General features: G+C 42.4%; 1 protein-coding gene across 1 annotated transcript in view; it reads right to left on the minus strand.

Annotated features, from left to right (window-relative positions):
* GABBR2 (gamma-aminobutyric acid type B receptor subunit 2) overlaps positions 1 to 21,772 on the minus strand; it is a gene marked incomplete at its 5' end in the record, with an annotated part of 369,241 nt that overhangs the window by 211,430 nt on the left and 136,039 nt on the right. The window contains one exon of the mRNA XM_082619674.1: positions 14,347 to 14,517. Coding sequence (XP_082475800.1) covers positions 14,347 to 14,517 — 171 coding nt within the window. The remainder of the gene's footprint in view (positions 1 to 14,346; positions 14,518 to 21,772) is intronic.

The raw sequence follows: 21,772 nt of genomic DNA on the forward strand, positions 1-21,772 counted from the left end.
ATAGGATTTGGCTAAAGCTGTAATCAAAGGCAAATTTATTGGCTTAAATACATTTGATAGCAACTAAAAAAGAGTAAAAAATATATATGCAAATCAAGTAGTTAGAAAAAGAATGGCAAAACAAACATAAATGAAGAAGGATGGTATTAATAAAGATAAAAGCAGAAGAAAATAAATTAGAAAGTAGGCAAATAGAAGCAAAGCCAATAAAAAGCCAAGTGCTGGTTCTCTGGGTTAAAAAAAAAGATAATGGGATGTTTCACAGAAAATTTAACTTGTGTTTTTGCTATATGGTCTTCAATAAAGGAAATGTCTGAAAAACTTGTTTATCTCTGGGAGGGGGATAATCTTTAAAGGGGAAGCAAGTGGACCCCCAGAAGCAACAAAGGTGTCTGTTTTAAAGCGTATGAGCGGCAAAATGGAATAGGACCATTTAGGGGTAGGTTTCTAAAAGAAACCCTCTCTGATTCTTGGGGGGTATGGATATCAGAGAAGAAAAAACCAACAGAGGTTCTGGATCCATGGGAGGAAAATGACCAAATCACTTCTGACAAAATGTTCCTGCATCCTGGGAGTGGCTCCAAAAGGAACTTAGTGAGGAGCCTGAGGATGCCTGGAAGTGTGTCTAGGGACCTCGATCAGTGGAGGTCACCAGTCCAACCAGTGTCAACAGCATCCCTAAGAGGCTTCAGAATGCAGGCTCCCCCAGCTGGGTGAGAGGTTGTTGCCTATTTTGGAAGAGGGTGACGCTTCGAGAGAGAGGTACTGAGCCCAGTAAATCTGGCAGGTGGAGTGCGTGATCCAGGCTTAATTTAATTTGAAAAAATAACAAACATGACTATATTTTGCACACTGAATTTAAGATGTTGATACCAGTTGCATCAGTAAAGAAGCAAACTAGCTGGCTTAATCAAGGAAAAAAGTGGGGAAACGTGTAATGAGAGAGCATAGAACAAAAGACAAAAATTTTTTTTAAATTGTACTGAAATATAGACTAATAAATTTGCAAATCTTAAGCAAGTTTACTGTTCTCTGGAAAACATAAATTCTAAAATCCACATAAGAAATATAAATCTAAAGTGATCAAGAAGCATGGAAGAAGCCAAAAAGATAACTTGTATCAAGGGTGGGATGGGGGACGCAAAATCCTGGATGGTTTCATAGACTTATTGTTTGATATTCAAAGAGCAGCTAATCTGTATATTCTATAAGCTGTTCCAGAGCACCTAAAAAGACGTACAGCTTTCTGATTCATGTTGTAAAACTAGAATAACTCTGACAACTAAACCTGACTGAAGGTGGTATAATCAGAGTAAAACATAACTATTAGCACGTGTGTTTATAGAAAAAACTAGATAATTAAACTGATTAAAGAATAATGCAGCATAACAAAGAAAGGTCTATTTTAGGAATGCTCATATGGTTTAATGTAAATGTGAATTCCAGATCCATTTATCCAACTGCCTAGTCAACCTCTCCATCTGGATATCCAATAAGCATATCTAAACTGTGGATTTCCTTCTCTAAAAGTTGCTCCTTTGCATCCTTCCTCAAGTTAATAAGTAGTAACTTATTCCTTCCAGTTGCTCAGATCAAAAACTTTGGCCCCATCCTTGATGACTCATTCTTTTTCACATTGCACATACATTCCATCAAGAAATCTACTTTGTCAGCTCTACTGTAAAAAAATATCCGGAATCCAGCTGGTTTTCATTATCTAGTCCAAGTTACCACCTTCCACTCAGCAGCTAGGGTGATCCTTTTAAAATGTAAGTCAGATCATACCCTTCTTTTAAAAAAGCTCTCAAGTAAATCCATACCACTATGGCCAATTGATTTTCAACAAGGATGCCAAGACCATTTAATGGAGAAATAACAGTCTTTTCAACAAACTGTGCAAGGACAAATGGATAGCTTTTCATACAAAAGACACTTACCTCACACTGAATATAAAAATCAACTGAAAATGCAAAAAGACCTAAATGTAAGAGCTTAAACTATAAAGCTCTTTTTTTTTTTTTTTTTTTTTTTTGCAGTACGCGGGCCTCTCACTGCTGTGGCCTCTCCCTTTGCGGAGCACAGGCTCCGGGCGCACAGGCTCAGCAGCCACGGCTCACGGGCCCAGCTGCTCCACGCCACGTGGGATCTTCCCGGACCGGGGCACGAACCCGTGTCCCCTGCATCGGCAGGCGGACTCTCAACCACTGCGCCACCAGGGAAGCCCTATAAAGCTCTTTTGAGGAAACACAGGTTTAAGTCTTCATGACCTTGGATTAGACAATGTTTTCTTAAACACAACACCAAAAGGACAAACAACAACAACCACCAAAAAAAACCAAACCGATAAAATGGACTTCACCAACTTACAGGCTTTTGTGCAAAGACACCATTAAGAAAGTACAAAGACAACCTACAGAACGGGAGAAAATATTTGCAAACCATATATCTGATAAAGGTCTAGTATCCAGAATATACAAAGAACTCAACACTGAATAGCTAAAAGACAAGTAACCCAATTAAAAACTGGACAAAGGATTTGAATAGGCATTTCTCCAAAGAAGATACACAAATATGCCAGACACAAATACCACATATTTTACCACACTTTTTTTCCCTAGTTTTGAGATATAATTGACATATCACATGGTACAAATTTAAGGTATACAATATAATAATTTGACATATGTATATATTGCAAGATGATTACCACAGTAAGTTTAGTTAACATCCATCATGTCACACAGTTAATGTTTTTTCTTGTGATGAGAACTTTTAAGATCTACTCTCCTTAGTAACTTTCAAACATACAAAACAGTATTGTTAACTACAGCCACCATGCTGTATATTACATCCCCAGAACTCATTTATTTGATAACTGGACGTTTATACCTTTTGACCGCTTTCACCCATTTCCCCTACCTCCCATCCCTATGGTGCCATTTATATGAAAAGTCTATTATAGGCAAATCCATAGATATAGAAAGTAGATCTGTGGTTGTCAGGGGCTGGAGGGAGGGGGAAATGAGTGACTGCTAATGGAAATAAGATTTCTTTTTGGAGTGACGAAAATGTCCTGAAATTAGACAGTAGTTATGGTTGCACATCATTGTGTACATGCCAAAACTATTTACTTGTAAAATATAAAATGGATAAAATGGTTGATTTTATGTTCTGTGAATTGCTTCTCAATAAAAACAAAACCCAAAATACTCTCCAGTAGCTTCTCAACTGACTCAAAGTATAAGCCAAAGTCCTCACTAATGTCTTGTAAGGGCCAGAAATCCCCCCAAACCCCACAAAAAACTGCTCCACTTCCCCCTCACCCATTCTGTTCCAGCCACAATAGCCTCCCTGATGTGGTTCCAGCACCACCAGACTCACTCCCATATCAGGACCTCTGCGCATGCTGTTCTCTTTGTCTGGAACCCTGTTCAACCAGATATCCTATGACTTGCCCCTCACTGCCTGCACGCATATACTCAGATATCACCTTAACTTTGAAGCTGTCCTTGACCGCACCCCACCCCCATGGCATATCCTACTCCCCTTGCCCTACTTCACTTTTCTCCCTAGCACTTACCATTATCTGATATATTATACATTTATTTGCTTAATTGTTTTTTTCTTATCATGTGTCTCCCCCTCTAGAATGCAAGCTCTTTGAGCTTTCACCGATGTGTTCACCGTGCCCAAAACAGTGCCCGATGTGTGCTAGGTACTCGATGAAGAGGTGTTAAATGAATGATGCATTATAGAATGAACACGAGGAAACTGTCACACTAATAGAGCAAAGAAAAAACCACATAACTTTTGATATAGATTCTAAAAAGACATCTGATTTTTCATCGTGCATATCTGGTTCAAACACCTAATAAATAAAAATAGAATGTCCCTTAACATGATGAGGAATATCTGTTCTTCTAACAGACATCATACCTTACAAACAGCATTCTCATTAAAGCAAGAACACGACAAGAATATTCACTATTACCACTATTTTAAAATATAACTCTATGGACTTCCCTGGTGGCACAGTGGTTAAGAATCCACCTGCCAATGCAGGGGACAAGGGTTCGAGCCCTGGTCTGGGAAGATCCCACGTGCCGCGGAGCAACTAAGCCCATGCACTACAACTACGGAGCCTGTGCTCTAGAGCCTCAGAGCCGAAACTACTGAGCCTCCACACAACTAGTGAAACCCGTGCGCCTAGAGCCCGTGCTCCACAACAAGAGAAGCCACCGCGACCAGAAGCCTGCGCACCACAATGAAGAGAAGCCCCCGGTCGCTGCAACTAGAGAAAGCACGTGCACAGCAACAAAGACCCAACACAGCCAAAAATAAATAAATAAATAATATATATATATATACACATATATATATATAAAACTGTAGGATGTTTAGTAAATGAGGCAGTAATAATAACAGTAATAATAGCTAATATATCAGGTGCTCTTTTGGGCATTGTTCTAAGACCTAAGTGCTTTATATGTATTAATTTATTTTAATATGCACAACATCTGAGGTAATATGAGTACGTTCCCATTATCAGGGACATGGAAAAATTAAATGATTTGCCCAAGGTCGCCTAGCTGGTAAGTAGCTGAGTTAGAACTGGAATCCAGGAAGTTTTTCTGTTCTAACCACTCTGCAGTACCTCCTCAATGAAAAATTATGAAGATAAAGATGGTGTAACTGTGGAAAACAGCAAATTTGTTCTTGCTCCAGATGGTATTGTTGTCTATCTAGAACACTTGAGGGAATTAAGAGAGGAAAAACTACCAGAAGTAATAAAAGTTCAACATGGCCAGTCAAAAAATGTAAATACACTGATCAATAGCTTTCCTATATTCTAGCAATAACCACTTAAAAAATGTCAAGGAAATTAGGTCCCATTCCCAAAAGTAATAATAAATGTAGAATACTTGAAAATAAACCTAACATAAAATGGAAAGGATTGACATGAAGAAAATGACAAAGCTTTACTAAGCACCCAAGATATTTTGAATGGAGAGATGTTTGTTCATGAATGGATAGACTTAGTATTATAAAGATGTCAAATGTCCCCTAAATTAATTCTGGAGTTACTGAAATTCAAATAAAAACACCAGTGGCATTTTTGGAACTTTACAAAAATTAATGGGTGAACATAGAGACAACTGTGAAAAAAGAAGGCAGGACTGCACATAAAATTATATTAGAAAGAAAGAATATTCAAAACACTGGGATGCCAATTTCAGAATAGATAGTTAGATCAATGGAATAAAACTTTAAAAATGCAGAAACAGTCTAATATAACAGCCATTATCCACATATGGTTCCTCTGCATTTGAAATGATGTTGAAATGATAATGTTTTGGGTATATTGCATTAAATAAAATGTATTATTAAAATTAATTTTCCCTATCTCTTTTTTCTTTTTAAAATGTGGCTACTAGAAAATTTAAAATCACATTTGTGGTTTATATTATATTTCTATTACACAGAACTGGAAAGTATATATTAAAAAAAAGCAGTATGTTATTTTCTAAAGATAAAATTTAGCATAGGCATTTTAAATGGGTCAGGAAAAGATGCATTCATTAAATGCCAGAAGAATTACTGAATGATTATGAGGACAGAAGAAAGAAAGGTATGATATCTCAGGCCACATGCTGAAATTCTGGTTAAATTAAAAAATGAAGTAATAAAAGTACTAGAAGAAAATGTGGTGAATTTACAGAAATTCTTGGAATGGGAAGAGAATGCCAAGCTAAACTTAAAAGTGAAAAAAAATGGTCTTCTTAAACTTGACTATATTAGGTATTAAAATTTTCAATATTATCAAATAACATAAAAAACAAAATTGAATGTCACATGAAACATGGGGAGATACTTGCAATAATTGTGACAAAGAGCAGATATCCTTACTTTATAAAGAGCTCTTATAAATCAGTAAGAAAAACTCCACCAGGAACATGTGCCAATAACATGAACAGCCAATTTATGAAAGGAGAAACAGAAATAAGAACGATTCCTAGTAAAAAAGAAGTTCAATCTTAGTAGTAATCAAAGAAATGCAAATTAAAATAGCAATTGCCAAGGATCAAAAAAGAATAATATACACTGTTGGCAATAAGTACTCTCATATACTGCTAAGAAACTCTAAATTGGTATGATCTTTCTGGAGGACATTTTGGCAACATGTACAAAAGGTTCCGAAATGTGCACACATTATTTCTAGGAATTTATCCTCGAAATATAATCAGAGATGTTCACACAAAAATACAAGTATGGATTTACTACATTGTTGTTTGTAATCAGGAAAAATTTGCAACTATCTCCATATTTAGTTTTCAACAGCTATTGGAAAAAAACAGCAACAGAGAATACCTCCTGTACCATCCCAGATCCCTCAAAATGTCAAAGATTAAAAACAAAAAAAAAATCTCTAAAGTTCTGGAAAATGATTAAGACCATCAATGGACAGACTATCTGCAGAACTATACTGGAAGACAGAAACGACGGGAACAGATCACAGGGATAAAGAAGACTGGAGAAAAGCAACCCCAAACACATCAGGCTGTGGCAAAGGCAGGGACAGTTCATGGGGTCATCAGGCCCAGAGTCGAGAGGCCATTATGAGTCACGGTGGTGAAGAATATCTGCTGGCCGGGGAAAACATTCCCACTGGGTTGCTAAATTAAAGAAGCCGTTTCTATAGTAAGAGCATGTATTCATTTATGCAAGTTCACTCATATGTATTGAAAAAACTGTAAAGACATATGCCTATAGATGTTAACGTTGACCTTTCACTGGGTAGTTATGGCCAATTTTTAATTTTCCTTTTTGTTCTTCTGTGTTTTCCAAGTTTCCTGCATTGAGTATATATCAACAGTATGGTTAGAAAACAATAATGAGTATTTTAAAACAAAGAAGTAAAAAATAATAACAAAGAGAACTTAAACTTTTTATGTAAGAAATGAACTACAATCTTATTATTTTTCTTTTGAATTCCTGCAGTAACCTTCTGGCTGGTTTCCCAGACTCTAGTCTGCTCGTCCCAATCAGCCTTCAAGATTGCTACCATCTCTCACCGCCGATTTGAAACCTTCTGTGGCTCCCTGCTTCCTACTGCTGACAGATGAAGTCCAAACATGCAGGCATGTGGGGCCTTCACCATTCCTTCCCCCAACACATTCTCCCCTTCTCGCCCTACACACCGAACTGTCCAGCCCTAACGACTTACAATTTCCTGAAGGTTCCACATACCTTCCAACTCTACTCCTTTGCTCACATAGCCCTGGCATTACCCAAGCCTGGCAGATGGGCCTTGGGGAGAAACCGCAGCCAGAATTACCAGAATAGCTCTGGGGACCCACACATGACAAGATGCGCCGCCTTGTTAGCCAAGCTCAGCCAAGGCTGAAACAAAGTCCCCTGGGACACCTTGGTAGGAGCAGGTGTGGAGGGACAGTGCTGGGCTCTGAGATTTGGGATCTGGGAAGATCATAGGACTTAAATGCAGAATCCCATAGCAAAACCTCCGGGGGACTGTGAGGAGCTCTGCTTGAGACATGGGTTGCTTGGACCAGATACCTACCTCCTTGCTCCTGTCGTAAGTGTTGGGCAGGATGGATGGAGGATACTAGCCCAGGCCCGCGGCCTCCTTCTCTCCACAAGGGGAGGTACAAACCTGGGTTCACACCTATACCTGCCACCGCTTGGTAAAGCCTTGGCAAAGTGACTTAATCCTTCCTGAGTGAGTCTGTTCTTCCAAATGGAGACAGACCATGCTGGGTGACTGAATGTCATCGCCTGCACACAGTAGGTGCCCCATAAATGGCAGTAGATGATGTCATAATTACATTTTCCTACCCAGCGTTCCTGGTGCAACAGCTGCTTCATGGGGATCACCTCGTGCTCTGGGAACCTGGCCCAGGGACTGTGCAGGAGGCCCCAGGAAGTGTCCCTGGTGAGAGCTTTGAGGTGGATGGCCAGGAACACCCCCCCAGAGACCTCCAGGATCTCCTTCTGGGCCCTCGCTCACCCCTGTGTTCCGGGGTCCACGCAGCCTGGGTGGAGATATATCTTATGTCACAGCCCTGGTGAGCAGTGAGTGTGGCACTCACCCAGGCCCAGCATGAGCCCTGGGGCTAGCACCACAGACCCCAGCCAAGCACCCCATCCTCTCTGAGCAGGGTCCAGGGCAGCTCCTTTCTTTTAAGAGTTGGGGTGTGTGAGGTGGGTGGGTGCTTGGCTCTGAAGACCTGCTGTGGAGGGTTAGAGAGGATGCGTCCGCCATCTCCTCCCTGTTCTAGAGTGGAGGGTGGAGTGTAGTGGGCCATCTCTCCAAGGGCAGAGCTCTGAGCCAGACCAAGGCATTTAGCCTGCCTTTTCCTCAGAAAGCTCAGCCACTGCAGCCACCCCTGGACAAGAAACCCTGGATGTGCCCCCAAATGTGTACACGCTGCCACCAGGATGGCAGAAGGACTGGAAACCGCAGGCCCTGACGGAGGGTGGTTCTCACCAAGGTGGGGTCTTCCCACTCTGCAGGGATGCGTGGGCAGAGCACCTGCTAGTTGCCCGCACGTCCACCTGGGGGCAGGCGCACGAAGGAACAAGTGCTGCTTGACCCTCACAGTCCGGCCCATGGAATCGCAGCCTCAGAAGCCTGAAGGTCTGCAGGGCCAGTTCTTGACCTTGACCTGGAGTTTTTCCCATTGACTATCTGCACTGGACCAGGGCTTCAAGGAAAAGTCTATTGCCAGTACTACCCCCTACCCCTCATCCAGCCCCATCTATTAAATGAACAGGCAGCCAAATGGCTTCATCCATCTCAGTGGTCCTCACACTTCAGTCCCTCCTGTACCCTCGTAGAGGCAATTTCACTGTGTACATGCACCACCTATGTGTTTGCTAGCTTAGTATTTTCCTCTAAACAGACTCATTTTTTAAATGAAGATTTCATTCTAAACAAGAACATCATTGAAGTTCAGTTTTGATGGGCTAGGAATTTCCCCCCTGGTATATAATAACATAAATACACAACTATTAAAATTGTACAAAAATCGTATCACATATACATACCACCCTGGGAAATAATGGAGCCCTCCCCTCAGCGCCAAAAAGGCTGCACAAATGGCTACCTGGGAGAGGGCAAAATGAATATGGAGCAGTCCCTGCTGGCTGGCCCACAGGTCTCTCACAGAGCAGGAGGTAAAAGCATTAAGAAGGAGAGGACGTTTCTCGCTTGGGGGCCGACAGCCAATCACCTAAAAGCATCAGCAAGTTTTTCAAATAGAAGCTGAGGCACAGGGTGGGGCACTAGGACCATCAGGATTAGAATCTGATCTGTCAGGAGTCCCCTCCTGCTTCCTAATGGTAGAAGATCTGCAGGTATGTGGGTGGCCCAGGTGATCCTGCAGCCTAGAGGAAAGCCAAGGACAGAGGTCAGGTGGCTCAGTGTGCCTGGCCCTCTTCTCTGATAAAGTGGGCCTAGGAGCACAGTGGCCTCAGTTGAAGGCTTCCCATTCCTCCAATACAGGGATTCTCAAACCCCAGAGGGTCTGATTCAGGGAGCCTGGAGTGGAGCCCTCAAATTTGCTATGAACAAGTTCCCAGGTGTTGATATTGCTGATGCTGCTGGTCCAGGACCATCCTGCAAGAACTGCTTTAGAGGATGGGATTACCCGATCCTGGTAAGAGAGGATTCTGAAGTGACAACAACTCAGAATGAACATCCCAGGGAGCAAAAAAACATAACTCAGACACAAACTACAGTGTGCTCATTCCCAATGCCCAACACTGACGCCACCCAGAAGAACCAAATGGCAGGACCCAGGTCACTGCTGGTTCCAGTGGCCAGCCCAGAACTTTCCACTGAGATCTCTAGAAGAATCCTCCAACAACAAACAATGTCACATCCAAAACAAGACTCAGTTAATAGATAACAGAATGACCTGACCTGAGTTCTGTGGGAATGTGACTTCCCAACTTTGCCAGTGCCTCCCTTCTTCCCCATGGCCCCAGCGACTCATGACAGGGACTGAGACTTCTCTGCACCCCTCTCACCCCCATCTTACCATCCTAGCTGCAGTCAGACTACGGGCCACAGAAAGGAAATCACTGTATTCACCCCTAAGAATCTGGCCTAATGGATAGAGACTGATTTCCTGAAATCCTTAGTGAACCCAGACACGCCAGGCAGCATGCAGGGTGAGGGGACAGAAAGGCTCTTGTCCACTGGGGCCTTCCAGTCCAGTGGCAGCAGGTGACCGACGAGGAAGCAGATGGGGTATTTCTCTGCCCTGTGCAAGGAGCTGGTACAGAGTGAAGCCCAAGGGGAGAGAAGCACAGAGGCGGCACACCTGTCCCAGCCTGGGGAGGAAGGCAGAGCCAGGTGTGGGGGAGGACGCCTCACAGAGAGGAGCCAGCACAGAGAAGAGGCTGGACCAAAGGGGGAATTGCCCGAGATGAGACAGAGGAGGAGGCCTCAGGGGATGTGAAGGGTCTCTGCGGCCACCCCAAGGAGCTCATCCCTGCTCAGGGCAGCAGCGAAGGGCTGACGATTCTACTGAGTTTGACTCCTTGATTAGAAGCAAGCACAGGGTCCCCTGCCCTCATCTTTGGGCATGTCCCCCAAGTGTATAAGTGGCAACTTGAGAGGAGGTGACCAGAAACCCCTTTGGTGGGGCAGATGGCAACCTGGCAAGCAGAGAAGGCTTCAAAGAGCTGCTGAGGGCCGAAGGGGCAGGCGCTTTGAGGAGGAAGCTCTGCAGATGGTACCCTTTTGGTCTTGTACAGATCAAAGGCTTCGGTGGGTCCCAACTCTGGAGGGAGACTCTGGTGTGGAAAAGTCAGCCCCAGAAGTGCCCTCAGAGATCACTGAGGACCAGTGACTGGGCAGGGAGTCTCTGAGCCGGCTTGGAAGGAGGGGAGGAAAGGGGAGCCGTGCTCGTGGCAGGCACCACACCCCACCACACAGCCGGGCTCCTGAATGGCAGCCAGCCATGGGTTAAGAAACCAGACTCTAGATGACAATAAAAACAACAGCCACCCCTTGCATGGTGCTTATTATGAGTCAGGCACTCCTCTTAGCACTTTAACTTTCTGAACATATGTAATCCTCACAACCACCCTTAGAGTTAACCATTATCATCCCCATTTTTAAGAGGAAGAAACTGAGGTACAACGAAGCTCAGTAATTCTCATGGTCACACCTCTGGGAGTGGCAGGATCAGGGTCAATGACCAGATCTCCCTAAACCCTCACCACAGATTCCTTGAGCTAGGAGAGAACTTAGAGGTCAACTGAGCCAACTCCCTTATCTTACAGAAGGGAAAACTTAGGCCTAGAGAGACTGAGTGATGTGTCCAACAGTTATCAGCTGGTTAGTTGCATCATGGAATCAGGAACCCAAAGAATAACTCAGTGAAGATGGCTTAGTAGAGCACAGAACCCGGAGCTGGGAGAAGAGGCTCAAATAGCCCTCTTGCTGTCTCTGCTGGTCCTCACAGGCACCCCTACTCACTGCCTTCACCTCCACCTCATCCTTGCCTCCATCCTGTGCCTGCACCGCCCATATGGATGCCACAGCACCCTGGCCTCTCACTACCCCCGGTCCCCTCCAACTTCAGGATTGCTTTCATTTGACATTCCTTCCAGTGCACCAGTCCAGAACAGAAGTGCTTGATGCTACTGATCGACCAGTTTCATAAAAGGAATCCAGTTTCCTTTGCACTCACAAAAAGCTGTTAGCCCCTGGCGAGTTTCCAGGGCCTGCACTCCAGCGATGCAGCCCAGACATCGGGAGAGGGATGCCAAAGCCCTTGGGCACAGAGAGGAGTCAGCTGGGCTGAGAGATTTAAATTGAGAGGGGTTCTTGCCAGCAATACCACCAAGCAACATCCTGTCCTTAGAAAAGAGGCTTCCCGCTGAGATGCCCTGAAACCCGGCTGAGGGCTCTAACACAGCTGTGCAGGGACAGAGATGTGGTACCAAACTGCCAACACCTGACCCCAGTGAGGACAGAGTAATGGAGAAAACACTGACCAATAGTCTGTCAGGCTTCCAGCCTGGGCTGGGCTCTTTACCAGCAAGTGCCCTGGGGCAAGAAGGCACCCACCCTCCATGACCTCAGTTTCCTCATCTGTAAAATGGGAACCATAACCCCTCCCTATAGGGCAACCAGCTGTGAGAGCGTTTGGAAATCTATAAAACACTCAACCAAATTGGGGCTGATCATTTATCCTCTTTATACCAAAGATTTGGGGTTTTTCGTACCTCCAAGGCTCCACACAGGTAGTTCCCATGTGACTGCAGGAAGTTACAGATGGAAAGAAGGAGCAATGGGAGGTCTGGACCAGGCATCCAGACTCCAGGATTCAGTCCAAACTTCTCTGCGAACAATCTTTCATGGCTTCGGAGGCGCTTTGAAACCCTGAACTTTGTTCCTTCTCCTCTCTGGGCCTCGGTTTTCCCCTTCTATACAATGAGGAGGTTGGGGGAGCTGTCTCTAAGGGCCCCTCAGGCTCTGTCAGACAAAGACTCCCCTGAAAAAAAGCAGGTCCCTCCAAATCTCAGCGGAGTCTCATGTTAATGAGACCACAGGGCTGGCCCTCCCCACCCTCCCCGTTGAACTGTTTCGCACTCATTTCAGAACATTTGTGGCTGCTGTATAAAGGGCAGGCTTCCAGCAAAAGCCTCTTCAGTGTTTGGCGGTGAGTCAGTCCCACTGGAGGTGAAGTTCCCCTTGTGCCCCTCCCTAGGGACTGGGAAACACAGGTGGGAAGATCAGGACCATCTTGTCAGGGAAAAGCTGGCCTTGTCTGGATGACCGCAGATGGTGGGGCCTAACACGTCTGCTTTTCAAGCGCCTCTGAAAACATCCCTCTCTGTGCATAAACTTTATAGTTTACAAAGCTCTTTAAAATTCATGACTCATCTGATTTTGGCAACAACTCTGCTGGAACAGGCATGGGAAGGGTTATGGTCCCCATCTTCTAGGGGAGGAAACCACAGCTCAGAGAAGTGAGGTGACTTCTCCAAGGTAGCACAGCCAAAGCATGGAGTGGCCTCTCCTTCCCAGAGGAGAAACGGGGCAGAGCTTCAGAAAGGTAAGTGCAGAGCTGGAGTGGAAACCAGGTCTGTGACTCCCAGCCCTGCTCTGCTCTCCCCGCCCATGCCCCGCCCCCCACTGGCAGAAGGGGCGCGTCCTCCCTGACTCCTCTCACTGAGGTCTGCCTGGACACCCGCCTCATACATTTCCCCCCAAATCGGCTCACTGTTGTTTTTTTTCTCTGGGGCTGCTAAGCACACCTGGAATGTCTTACCTTGTTGGGAGGCTCCATGTATCAAGAGCACACATAGGAGAAGATAGGAAAGTAGGAACTATAAAGAGACTAGGAAGAAAAACAAGAAACCATTCTGCACTCAGTTGAGTGGAGAAAACTTCTTAAAGATTTGCTAATAGTAAAGATATGCGGAAATGGGAATTTTCAAATGTTGGAGGGACTAGAAATTGGAACAGTCTTTCTGGAGGTCAGTTTGTCTCAACATTTTAGAGGACCCAATAATTCCACTTCTAGAAATCTATTATGAAGATGCACACCTAGGTGGGAAGGTGTTGGCTGTGATATCAAAAAGCTGTAAACATTCAATAAATTACCATCTATCCATGGGACACAACACCGTGGCCCATTAATAAGAACGAAGTCAATCAAGATCTCTACGATCTGTTGTAAAGTGGAAAATGCGAACTATCTAGTATGAGGACATTTGGGTTTAAATATATTGAAAAAGGTCCGGGCAGATGAACACTACACGGAAAGCAGGACTTCACTTGGAAAAGAAAGTGGATTTTAGAGGGATTGGGTAAAGCAGCCCTTTTCTTTTTTTACTATATATAATTTGGCTTTTTTGTCGCTGTTACTGTTGTAACAATAAACCCCAGAACACCAAGTATTGATGTATACGTGTAAGTCATTAAAACAAACAAACAAAACCAGAAAAACCACCCAATCCACAGTGACTTTGGAAACTTCATTCCAAGCCAGCTCCTCCCCAAACCCTCCTCACAGGAGAAAGGCTCTTGGCGGCACCTCGTGATTTTAGACGGCCACTATAGGTCAGCAGCAAGGACAATACCCTACAGGGGCAGTGAGGGAACAGACCACGCGACTTAGCCAAAAGGCACAACGGAAAAGAAGGTTCCACTCCTGAGCTGTGCAGGTTGGAGGCCTTCACTTGGCCTGCGCACAATCGAATTCCTGAACAGCTTAAAGGCCCCGTGTCAGAGCCCACCCCTGATCGAGTCGTCTTGCCCCTTGCCCAGAGGTAGGTGAGATCGTGCCTCTCGGCAGAGCGTACCTCAGAGAAGCGCTGCACGTCCTGGGTCAGTGTGCCCACTCGCTTCCACTGGTAGTGCTTCAGCAACTTCAGGATGGCTGGATTCACTGCGTTATCTGATGGGACCGTCCGAAAGAAGTAGGGGTATTTTTTCTTATCTGCTAGAACAGGCGTGGTGGCAGCAAAAGAGAGCTGAAAACACAAGAGATAGCACTTTTACTGGGGGGACCTCAGAGCTGTGGGCCCAGGATCTTTCCTAAGGGAACAGAGGTCTTTAGTTCTCACTCGAGGTACAAACACACGGGCAAAATATTTTTAAACCTTCTTAGTGCAAAAGTAACAAGTTATAATTGAAGGAAAGGTTTTTAAAAATGCAAAATTTGGAGACAGAACCATCATTGATGTTGTAGTCTAGCTCCTTCTGATCCTTTTTCCATGCACGACAATGTTTTAAAGAAAGATTCTTGAGATCATTCTACATACACATTTGAACTGTTTATTCCCTCACTTAACATTATCCTACAAGCATTTAACCGTCCTGTTAAAACTTCTTGTAAACATTTTAACATGTAAACTTTTTAATAGCAGCATAATATTCTAGCATATGAACACAGCATAATTTACTGAATCATGTTTAATTTGGGGGCATTTAGACTGTTTCTAATTTGTCATTATTGTCATATTATTCTACAAGCGTCTTTGTGCTTGGCACTTTCCCCCTATATTTCAGGCTATTTCTGTAGGATAGAGTCTAGGATGTGAAATTTCCCAGATAAAGGATGTGAGCTTTTAAAGACTTGATATTTATTTCCAAAAAGGATTGCATCAATTAACACACCCACTAGACAGTTATAATTAGAGGGCCAATCTCACCACACTCTTATCAACGGACGGAAATAAAACATCTTTCCATCTAATTTATTAATGATTTATCACTGAAAAACTGGAATCATATTGCATTCATTGGTTATACATAAGGTTGAACATTTTTCCATGTGGCCGATAACTAGCTGTATGTCCTATTTTAGAAACTGCTTTTTTATGTCTCTTACTTTTTGAGTGGTATTCTAATGCTTTTCTTATTGAATTTAATGAAGACTATTATATGTACAGCATTCAAACTCAGGCTAGTACAGTTGCTGCAAATATCCCAGTTTGTTTGCTTTTACATTTTGTGTGTGTATAGTTTAATTTACACTCAGTAGTCAAATCCGTCCATCTTTCCCTTTATTAGTCCTTCTTTTTTTAAGTGCCAGTGAGTTGCTAAATTGGATTTTAATTATCTGTCCTACAGGGCACAGCTTAAATGTCACCTCTTCTATAACATTTCCTCTGATCTCTGCTTTCTCTTTCCCTCAGCCTCATCCACAGAAGGCGGTTATCAAATTTTTTGATCTTTGCAGTGTGATGGTAGAAGAATGGTATCTTCTTGTAGTTCTGATTTGCATTTACCTTGTTATGAGTGAGGTTGAGTATCTCTCTTATGTTTAAGAGCAATTTGCAGTTTCTTTCTGGAAAGTGTTCGCATCCTTTGCTTGTTCTCCAATTGTACTCTGAGTCTTTTTCTTATTGATTAGTAGTAATCACTTATTGATCAGTGATCTTTTATAGTAGGGAGATTAACCCTTTGTGATATAAGTTGCTAATTCTCCCCCAGTTTGTACTTTTTCTTTTGCTGTTTCTCATGGTGTCTTTTGCCGTATAGAAGTATTTTTTTAATGTGGCTGAATTTATTAATTTTTTTTCTTTCTGTCTTCGGGTTTTATGCCATATTTAGAAAGGTCTTTCCCACTCTGAGATTATAAAAGAATTCCTCCATGGTTCCTTCTAGTCTATCATCCTCCCCTGTCTATCCTCACGGGTTTGTCACCTGGTGTGAGAGGACGGAGGAGACCCAGTACCGACATGTGATGAGCACCTTCCAGCACAGGTTCAAGAACAGGCTGACTTGGTTGGCCGTTAGGCTTTATAAGATCCTGTGGTCCCTGACAAATTGTTTTGTTTTTCATGTGTCTAGCAAGTATTTAATAAACTCTTGTATAGTAATCTTGTTGTTGTTGGGTACTGATAGCTCCAGAATTTTGTGACCACTGTTGTGGTTATGTCTGTGCATCACTAGTTAATGCTACTTTATCTAACCTTATGCAGTATGCTTCATTCACCAAACTTTGTGCTCAAAATACATAAATACAATTTTATTTTATTTTTGGCCGCACTGCACAGCTTGCGGGATCTTAGTTCCCTGACCAGGGATTGAACCCGTGGCCTCAGTAGTGAAAGCTCGGAGTCCTTACCACTGGACCGCCAGGGAATTCCCAATACTATTTTTTAAAAATAGTATTTCCTTCCTTCTCTTGTTTCATTTAAATCTTTGATCCAGAGAGGGCACAGCTGAGCAAGATCACTCTTTGCTGCTACCGGCCTTCCTTCCCCACCCTTGCTGTCTCAGCAGCTCTAGATCCAATACATCTCAGAGTCCAACTTTAACATCCAGGGAAGTAACATCCTGGCACCCTCAGGCCCCAGCTGAAGTTGCTTTACTGCTCCTCCTGTCACCTGAGGAAGCACTTCTTTTCCCCCCAAGACTTTAGCAGAGCAGGGCAGTGGAGATCTTGTCCCTTTCCCTGATCTGTCTCAGATGGTAGATGGCCACTACCTAGGATCCCTGGATCTCCAGCATCCACTCAGCAGTCTCAGCAGGTCCTGTCTGTTGGAGCTGAACATACAACAACCCATCAGCTGTCACCTAGAGCTAGAGAGCACCTATAGGAACCAATTTCTAAGATCCCCACAGAGACAGGACATCATCCCAAGACTGGTAAAGGTCAAGGATAGATCAACTGTTAAAAAAAAATTCTGGGTAGAATAAGGCCCAATGAGAGAGGAAAATCCCAGCTGGACATATTGAGGACACTCAAATCCAGAGCTGCCCAGCAAGGGAAGGCCTGCTGTTGGAAGTAGCGAGATCCCTGTGTCTGGAGGTGTGCAAACGGAGGCTATGGCCTAGCAAGAACGCAGAGGGGCTGCAAAGTGTCTGAGAACTCCTTGAAAACTGTATGGAAAAGCTTGTGTGGGCATGTATGTGCATACAGACACACACATTTTTCTGAAAAGAGGATCCATGGCTTCCATCAGATTCACAAAGAGAATCCTAGAACCAAACAAGGTCAGCACCCCTGCCTGAAGGTGATACTTAGGTCGCATAGCGAGTGTAAGAAATAGAAGCTTTCTACAGTCTGCTCAAACCTAGCATCTTATTCTTCTCTCAAGATTAAAATAACACTTCCAGCTTCCTATGGTCAGTGTAAGAAGGAGCTATTAGAAAAATCAGGCAGCAACTATTTCAGGCCCTGGGATTCGTATATATGCAATTGCATCCCCCAAAATGCTTATCTGATACAATCTGGAAAATTATGGTTTTCTGATGTGATTTCTGAATCACACTCTGGTTGATGCTTTGCTGTTATTGTCCCATTAGTTCCAGGTCCACAATTAATTGTTGCTTGAACAACCTCATATGTTTGCCCTATAGGTAATTAGAGTGGTTACTGTTCAGTGAATAAATGGCCCATTGTGTTTACAATGGGCTTGGAGTACCATATATGCCCTGGGTCTAAATCATGTTGGGTGCAAAATATTAACTGGCACTGACATTTTCTGCACCATTTGAGATAATGCACACTTTGATTAGATTGCTTTGCATCACTGTTCCTCTAGCTTTAGCCTCCTAAACCTTTCTTCCACTGGGCAAAGACTGCAGGTGCCAGGTAGCACTGCTGAACTTCAGAACTGGAGAAACCTGAGAAATCATCTAGCTCTGGAGCTCTCTACTCTGGCTACACATTGGAATCACATGGGGATATTTTTAAAAATATTGATGACTTGGTCCCACTCCAAACCAAGTGAATCAGAATCTCTGGGCATAGAGCCCAGGCATCAGTATAATTTAAAAACTTCCCAAGGTGATTACAATGCCCAGTGAAGGTTGAGAACCACTGATACAGCTCAACAGCCCTAGTTTTGAATATGCAGACCAAGGTCCAGAAATGGAAAGCTATTGAGATACCCACCAAAGTCAATAAGAGGTAAAAGCAGAATTCGAATCCAGGCCTAAAGGACTCTAAGACCAGTGCTCTCTCTCCCTCTGATGGCTGTCCCCTGCATCCTATGAGCTTGCCAGACCTTCCTCCCCCAGCACAGTTACCCAGCATCTGCAACAGCCCTGTTAGCATCAGCGCCCTAACTCGAAGACCCAATCTTTCTGGGCTCTCCTGCCTTATTTCACACAACCAAGTTCATTTCTAAACAGACTGTGATTGAGGCTTCAAGTTAATCCCTAACCAAGGATTATTTATCTCAGAGAGTACTTTTTATTTTACAATTTTGTTATCATTTCTAGTTTTATTGCATTGTTTTGAGAATTTGGTGTGTACAGTGTCTGCTTTTGGAATTTATTGAGGCTTTTTTTGGTGGCCTATTATACAATCAATTTTTGTGAAAGTCCCATGTTGGCCAGAAAGCAGATGCAGTCTCTAGTTGTAAGCTATAAAATTCTTTATCAGACTTCTGATGTATAAAAGATATAATCCAGCTAACCGATTACATTATTAACACATGCTTTGTATTTTTGCTTACTTGACCTATCAAAGACTGAGAGGTATGTTAAGTTTTTCTCTATTGTCTCTGACAATTTCTCCATGTTATTCACATTTTTTGCTTTATATGCTTTGATTTTATGTTGTTTTGAGGATAAGTGTTCATTACATCTTTATTTTTCAGCAATGTATACACTTCCTTAGTGCAAACAGCAGGTACTTAATAGATAATCATTGAATGAAATGAGAATTAAAATATTTATCAAGGTAAAATAACCCTGTTTGTCATTTTATTGCTGTTTGTTTCATATAATATCTTGCTCAATATTAATACTGAATTAGTATCTCGCTTGATATTAATATTGAAACCTTTATTTTTTGCTTGCATTTGCCTGCCATAGCTCTGATTCTCCTTTTACTTGTATTCCATTAAGATTGTTTTTAAGTATATTTCTTGAAATGAGCACATGAATGGATTTTAAAATATATGCTTATTGCTGCAATAAATACTTGGTCTTGCTTTCACCATCTTGTTGGCAGTCTTATTCTTTTTTTTTTTAAATGTTTCCTTTTGTTCCTTTTGGTATTCAGACTTCTCTATTCTGAATATATTAATCTTGCTTCTTGTCTTAACCTGCTAGAACATCTTTTCATATTGTGAAGAAGGGTAAAGGGTTGAAAATTTGCTTAGGATGACCCTCTGTTGCTTTGACACATGGTAGAATTTATCTGGATATAAAATTCTTGGGCTACCATTTTTTCCCTTTGAAACTACAAAGTGATGCAGAGGAGAAATCCAGGGATATTTTGATTCTTGTTCATTTGTAGGTATCTGATTTTCTCTGGATGCCTGAAGGATTTTTTTTCTTTATTCTTATAATTCAAAAAATTTGCCTAAATAGATGTGGGTGTGGCACTCTTGATTTTATCTGGAACACAGGGAGTCCTTCAATCTATACCTTCAAGTCTTTTAACTAAAAAAAAAAAAAATATATATATATATACACACACACACATATATATACACATAAGTATAAATATACTATATAAATATAACATTTATATATAAAATATAATACTAGGCATTTATTATATTTATATTACATTAATATTCATATATATTCTTGCCTCACCACTGGAATACCTGATTATCTATGTGTTGTCTTTCATTTCCCAAATCCATATCTGTCATATTTTTTCCATGATTTCATCTCTTGGTCCTTGTCCTCTGCATTCTGGAAGACCATCTTATTTTATTCTATCTCTTCTATTACAGGGTATGTGCATATTCAGTTTCATTAATTTCTGGTAAAATGGCTGTATCATCCACAGTCATAGTGGCAGAGTACCAGGGTTCTCATTTCTTCACATATTGACCAATATTTGGTATTATCTGACTTTCTACATTTTTGCTCAACTTTCAGGGATAAGGTAGCACTTCATTATAATTGATTTTGCAGCCCTTTGACTGCGATGTGGTTGAGTAGCTGTACAGACACGTTAGCCATTTAAGTTCTCTGTTTGGTGGGTTTGCTGATTTGCTTTTCAACAGTCTCAGTATTAGTGTTACTGTCCTTGACATACTTTTATTGTTATTGACTTCTTCCATTTCCTAGTAATTTTTTATGGTCATAACCCTTTTTGTCCCATCCTCTTATCTCATGCTTCATGGAGACCATGTCTTTTCTGCATATGATTGAGGGTGCCAAAAGTCTTTCTAAAGTTTTTTTCTTTATCTTAGAACAGCTCATCTTCAGAGCTGGACTCTTCCTCTACTTCTGGGTATTGTGCACCTTTTATTATTTTTGTGGTACTTTTTCAAAGGCTGAATGTTAAGTGTTTTCAGTGTACTCATCCTCAAAAGCAAGGCAGGTATTTTCAGAGGTGGCCTATCAAAAGACAATATATGGATTGCCCTTGGCCCTGATACTGTGGATCAGCACAATACATTTCTGTCTGTTTACATTATAATTGAGTATTTTTTTCTCAGAAAACTGGAGAAGAAATATTCAAACACAGATTTTGGTGTCTAGTATGCTCCCACCTTACACGGTTCTGTATTAATGAGCAGCTAATTTTCTGATACTGTGGATCAGCACAATACATTAAATTCTTGTCATGCATTGCTGCCAGGGATTTTCTTTTCTATAGATTTTCTTTTCTATAAAGCTTTACTTGAGAGGTTTCTTGTGCCCTCCTGTCCACTCCTTATCTAGCTTTTTCTAGGAATTTATAGCTCTCTTTGAATTTAGAAAAAAGCATCTTGGTTGCCTCAAAGAACAGCAACTGTGACTAGAGGCAGAGCTGTCCAATTTTCTGATTGGTAGAAGCCCTAACAGACTGTGGAGGAGAGAAGGAAAAGTATGTCTATTATTTTTCAGGGCAGTTGTAATTTTATGAGGCAAGGTTCCAAGTGCCAAGAGGCAAAATTTGGTAGGAGTTTTTCAATACTGTCCCATCTACTTTATCATCGTGAAGCTTCCAAACATCTAAGCTGTCAGTGAGTCTTAGAGTCCCTTAGTTCTTTGAAGTAGGATTTACTATCCATTTCACAACTAAAGAAACCGTGGCCCAGAAAGGTGACATAAGCCATGCAAGGTCAGTACAGGAAATATGGAATTGGTCTTTTGACTTCATATTTAGTTCTCTTTCTTCAACCAGCTCTGACCCATCAGTCCCAGGTGAGACGGGGCAACGATCCAGGGCTTGGTCTTTCTACTGAGACCTGCTAGCACCGGGAAGAGACAGCTTATTTCAAGGCTTCCAGAGTCTCTCAAACCTAGCAAGTGTCCATGGTGGGCATGGTTGGTCCTGGGAGATTCTGGGGGGACACACCCTTAACCAGCAAAGTG

The sequence above is a fragment of the Mesoplodon mirus genome (genome assembly GCF_964341445.2).
Source record: "Mesoplodon mirus genome assembly, chromosome: 1".
NCBI lineage: Eukaryota > Metazoa > Chordata > Mammalia > Artiodactyla > Ziphiidae > Mesoplodon > Mesoplodon mirus.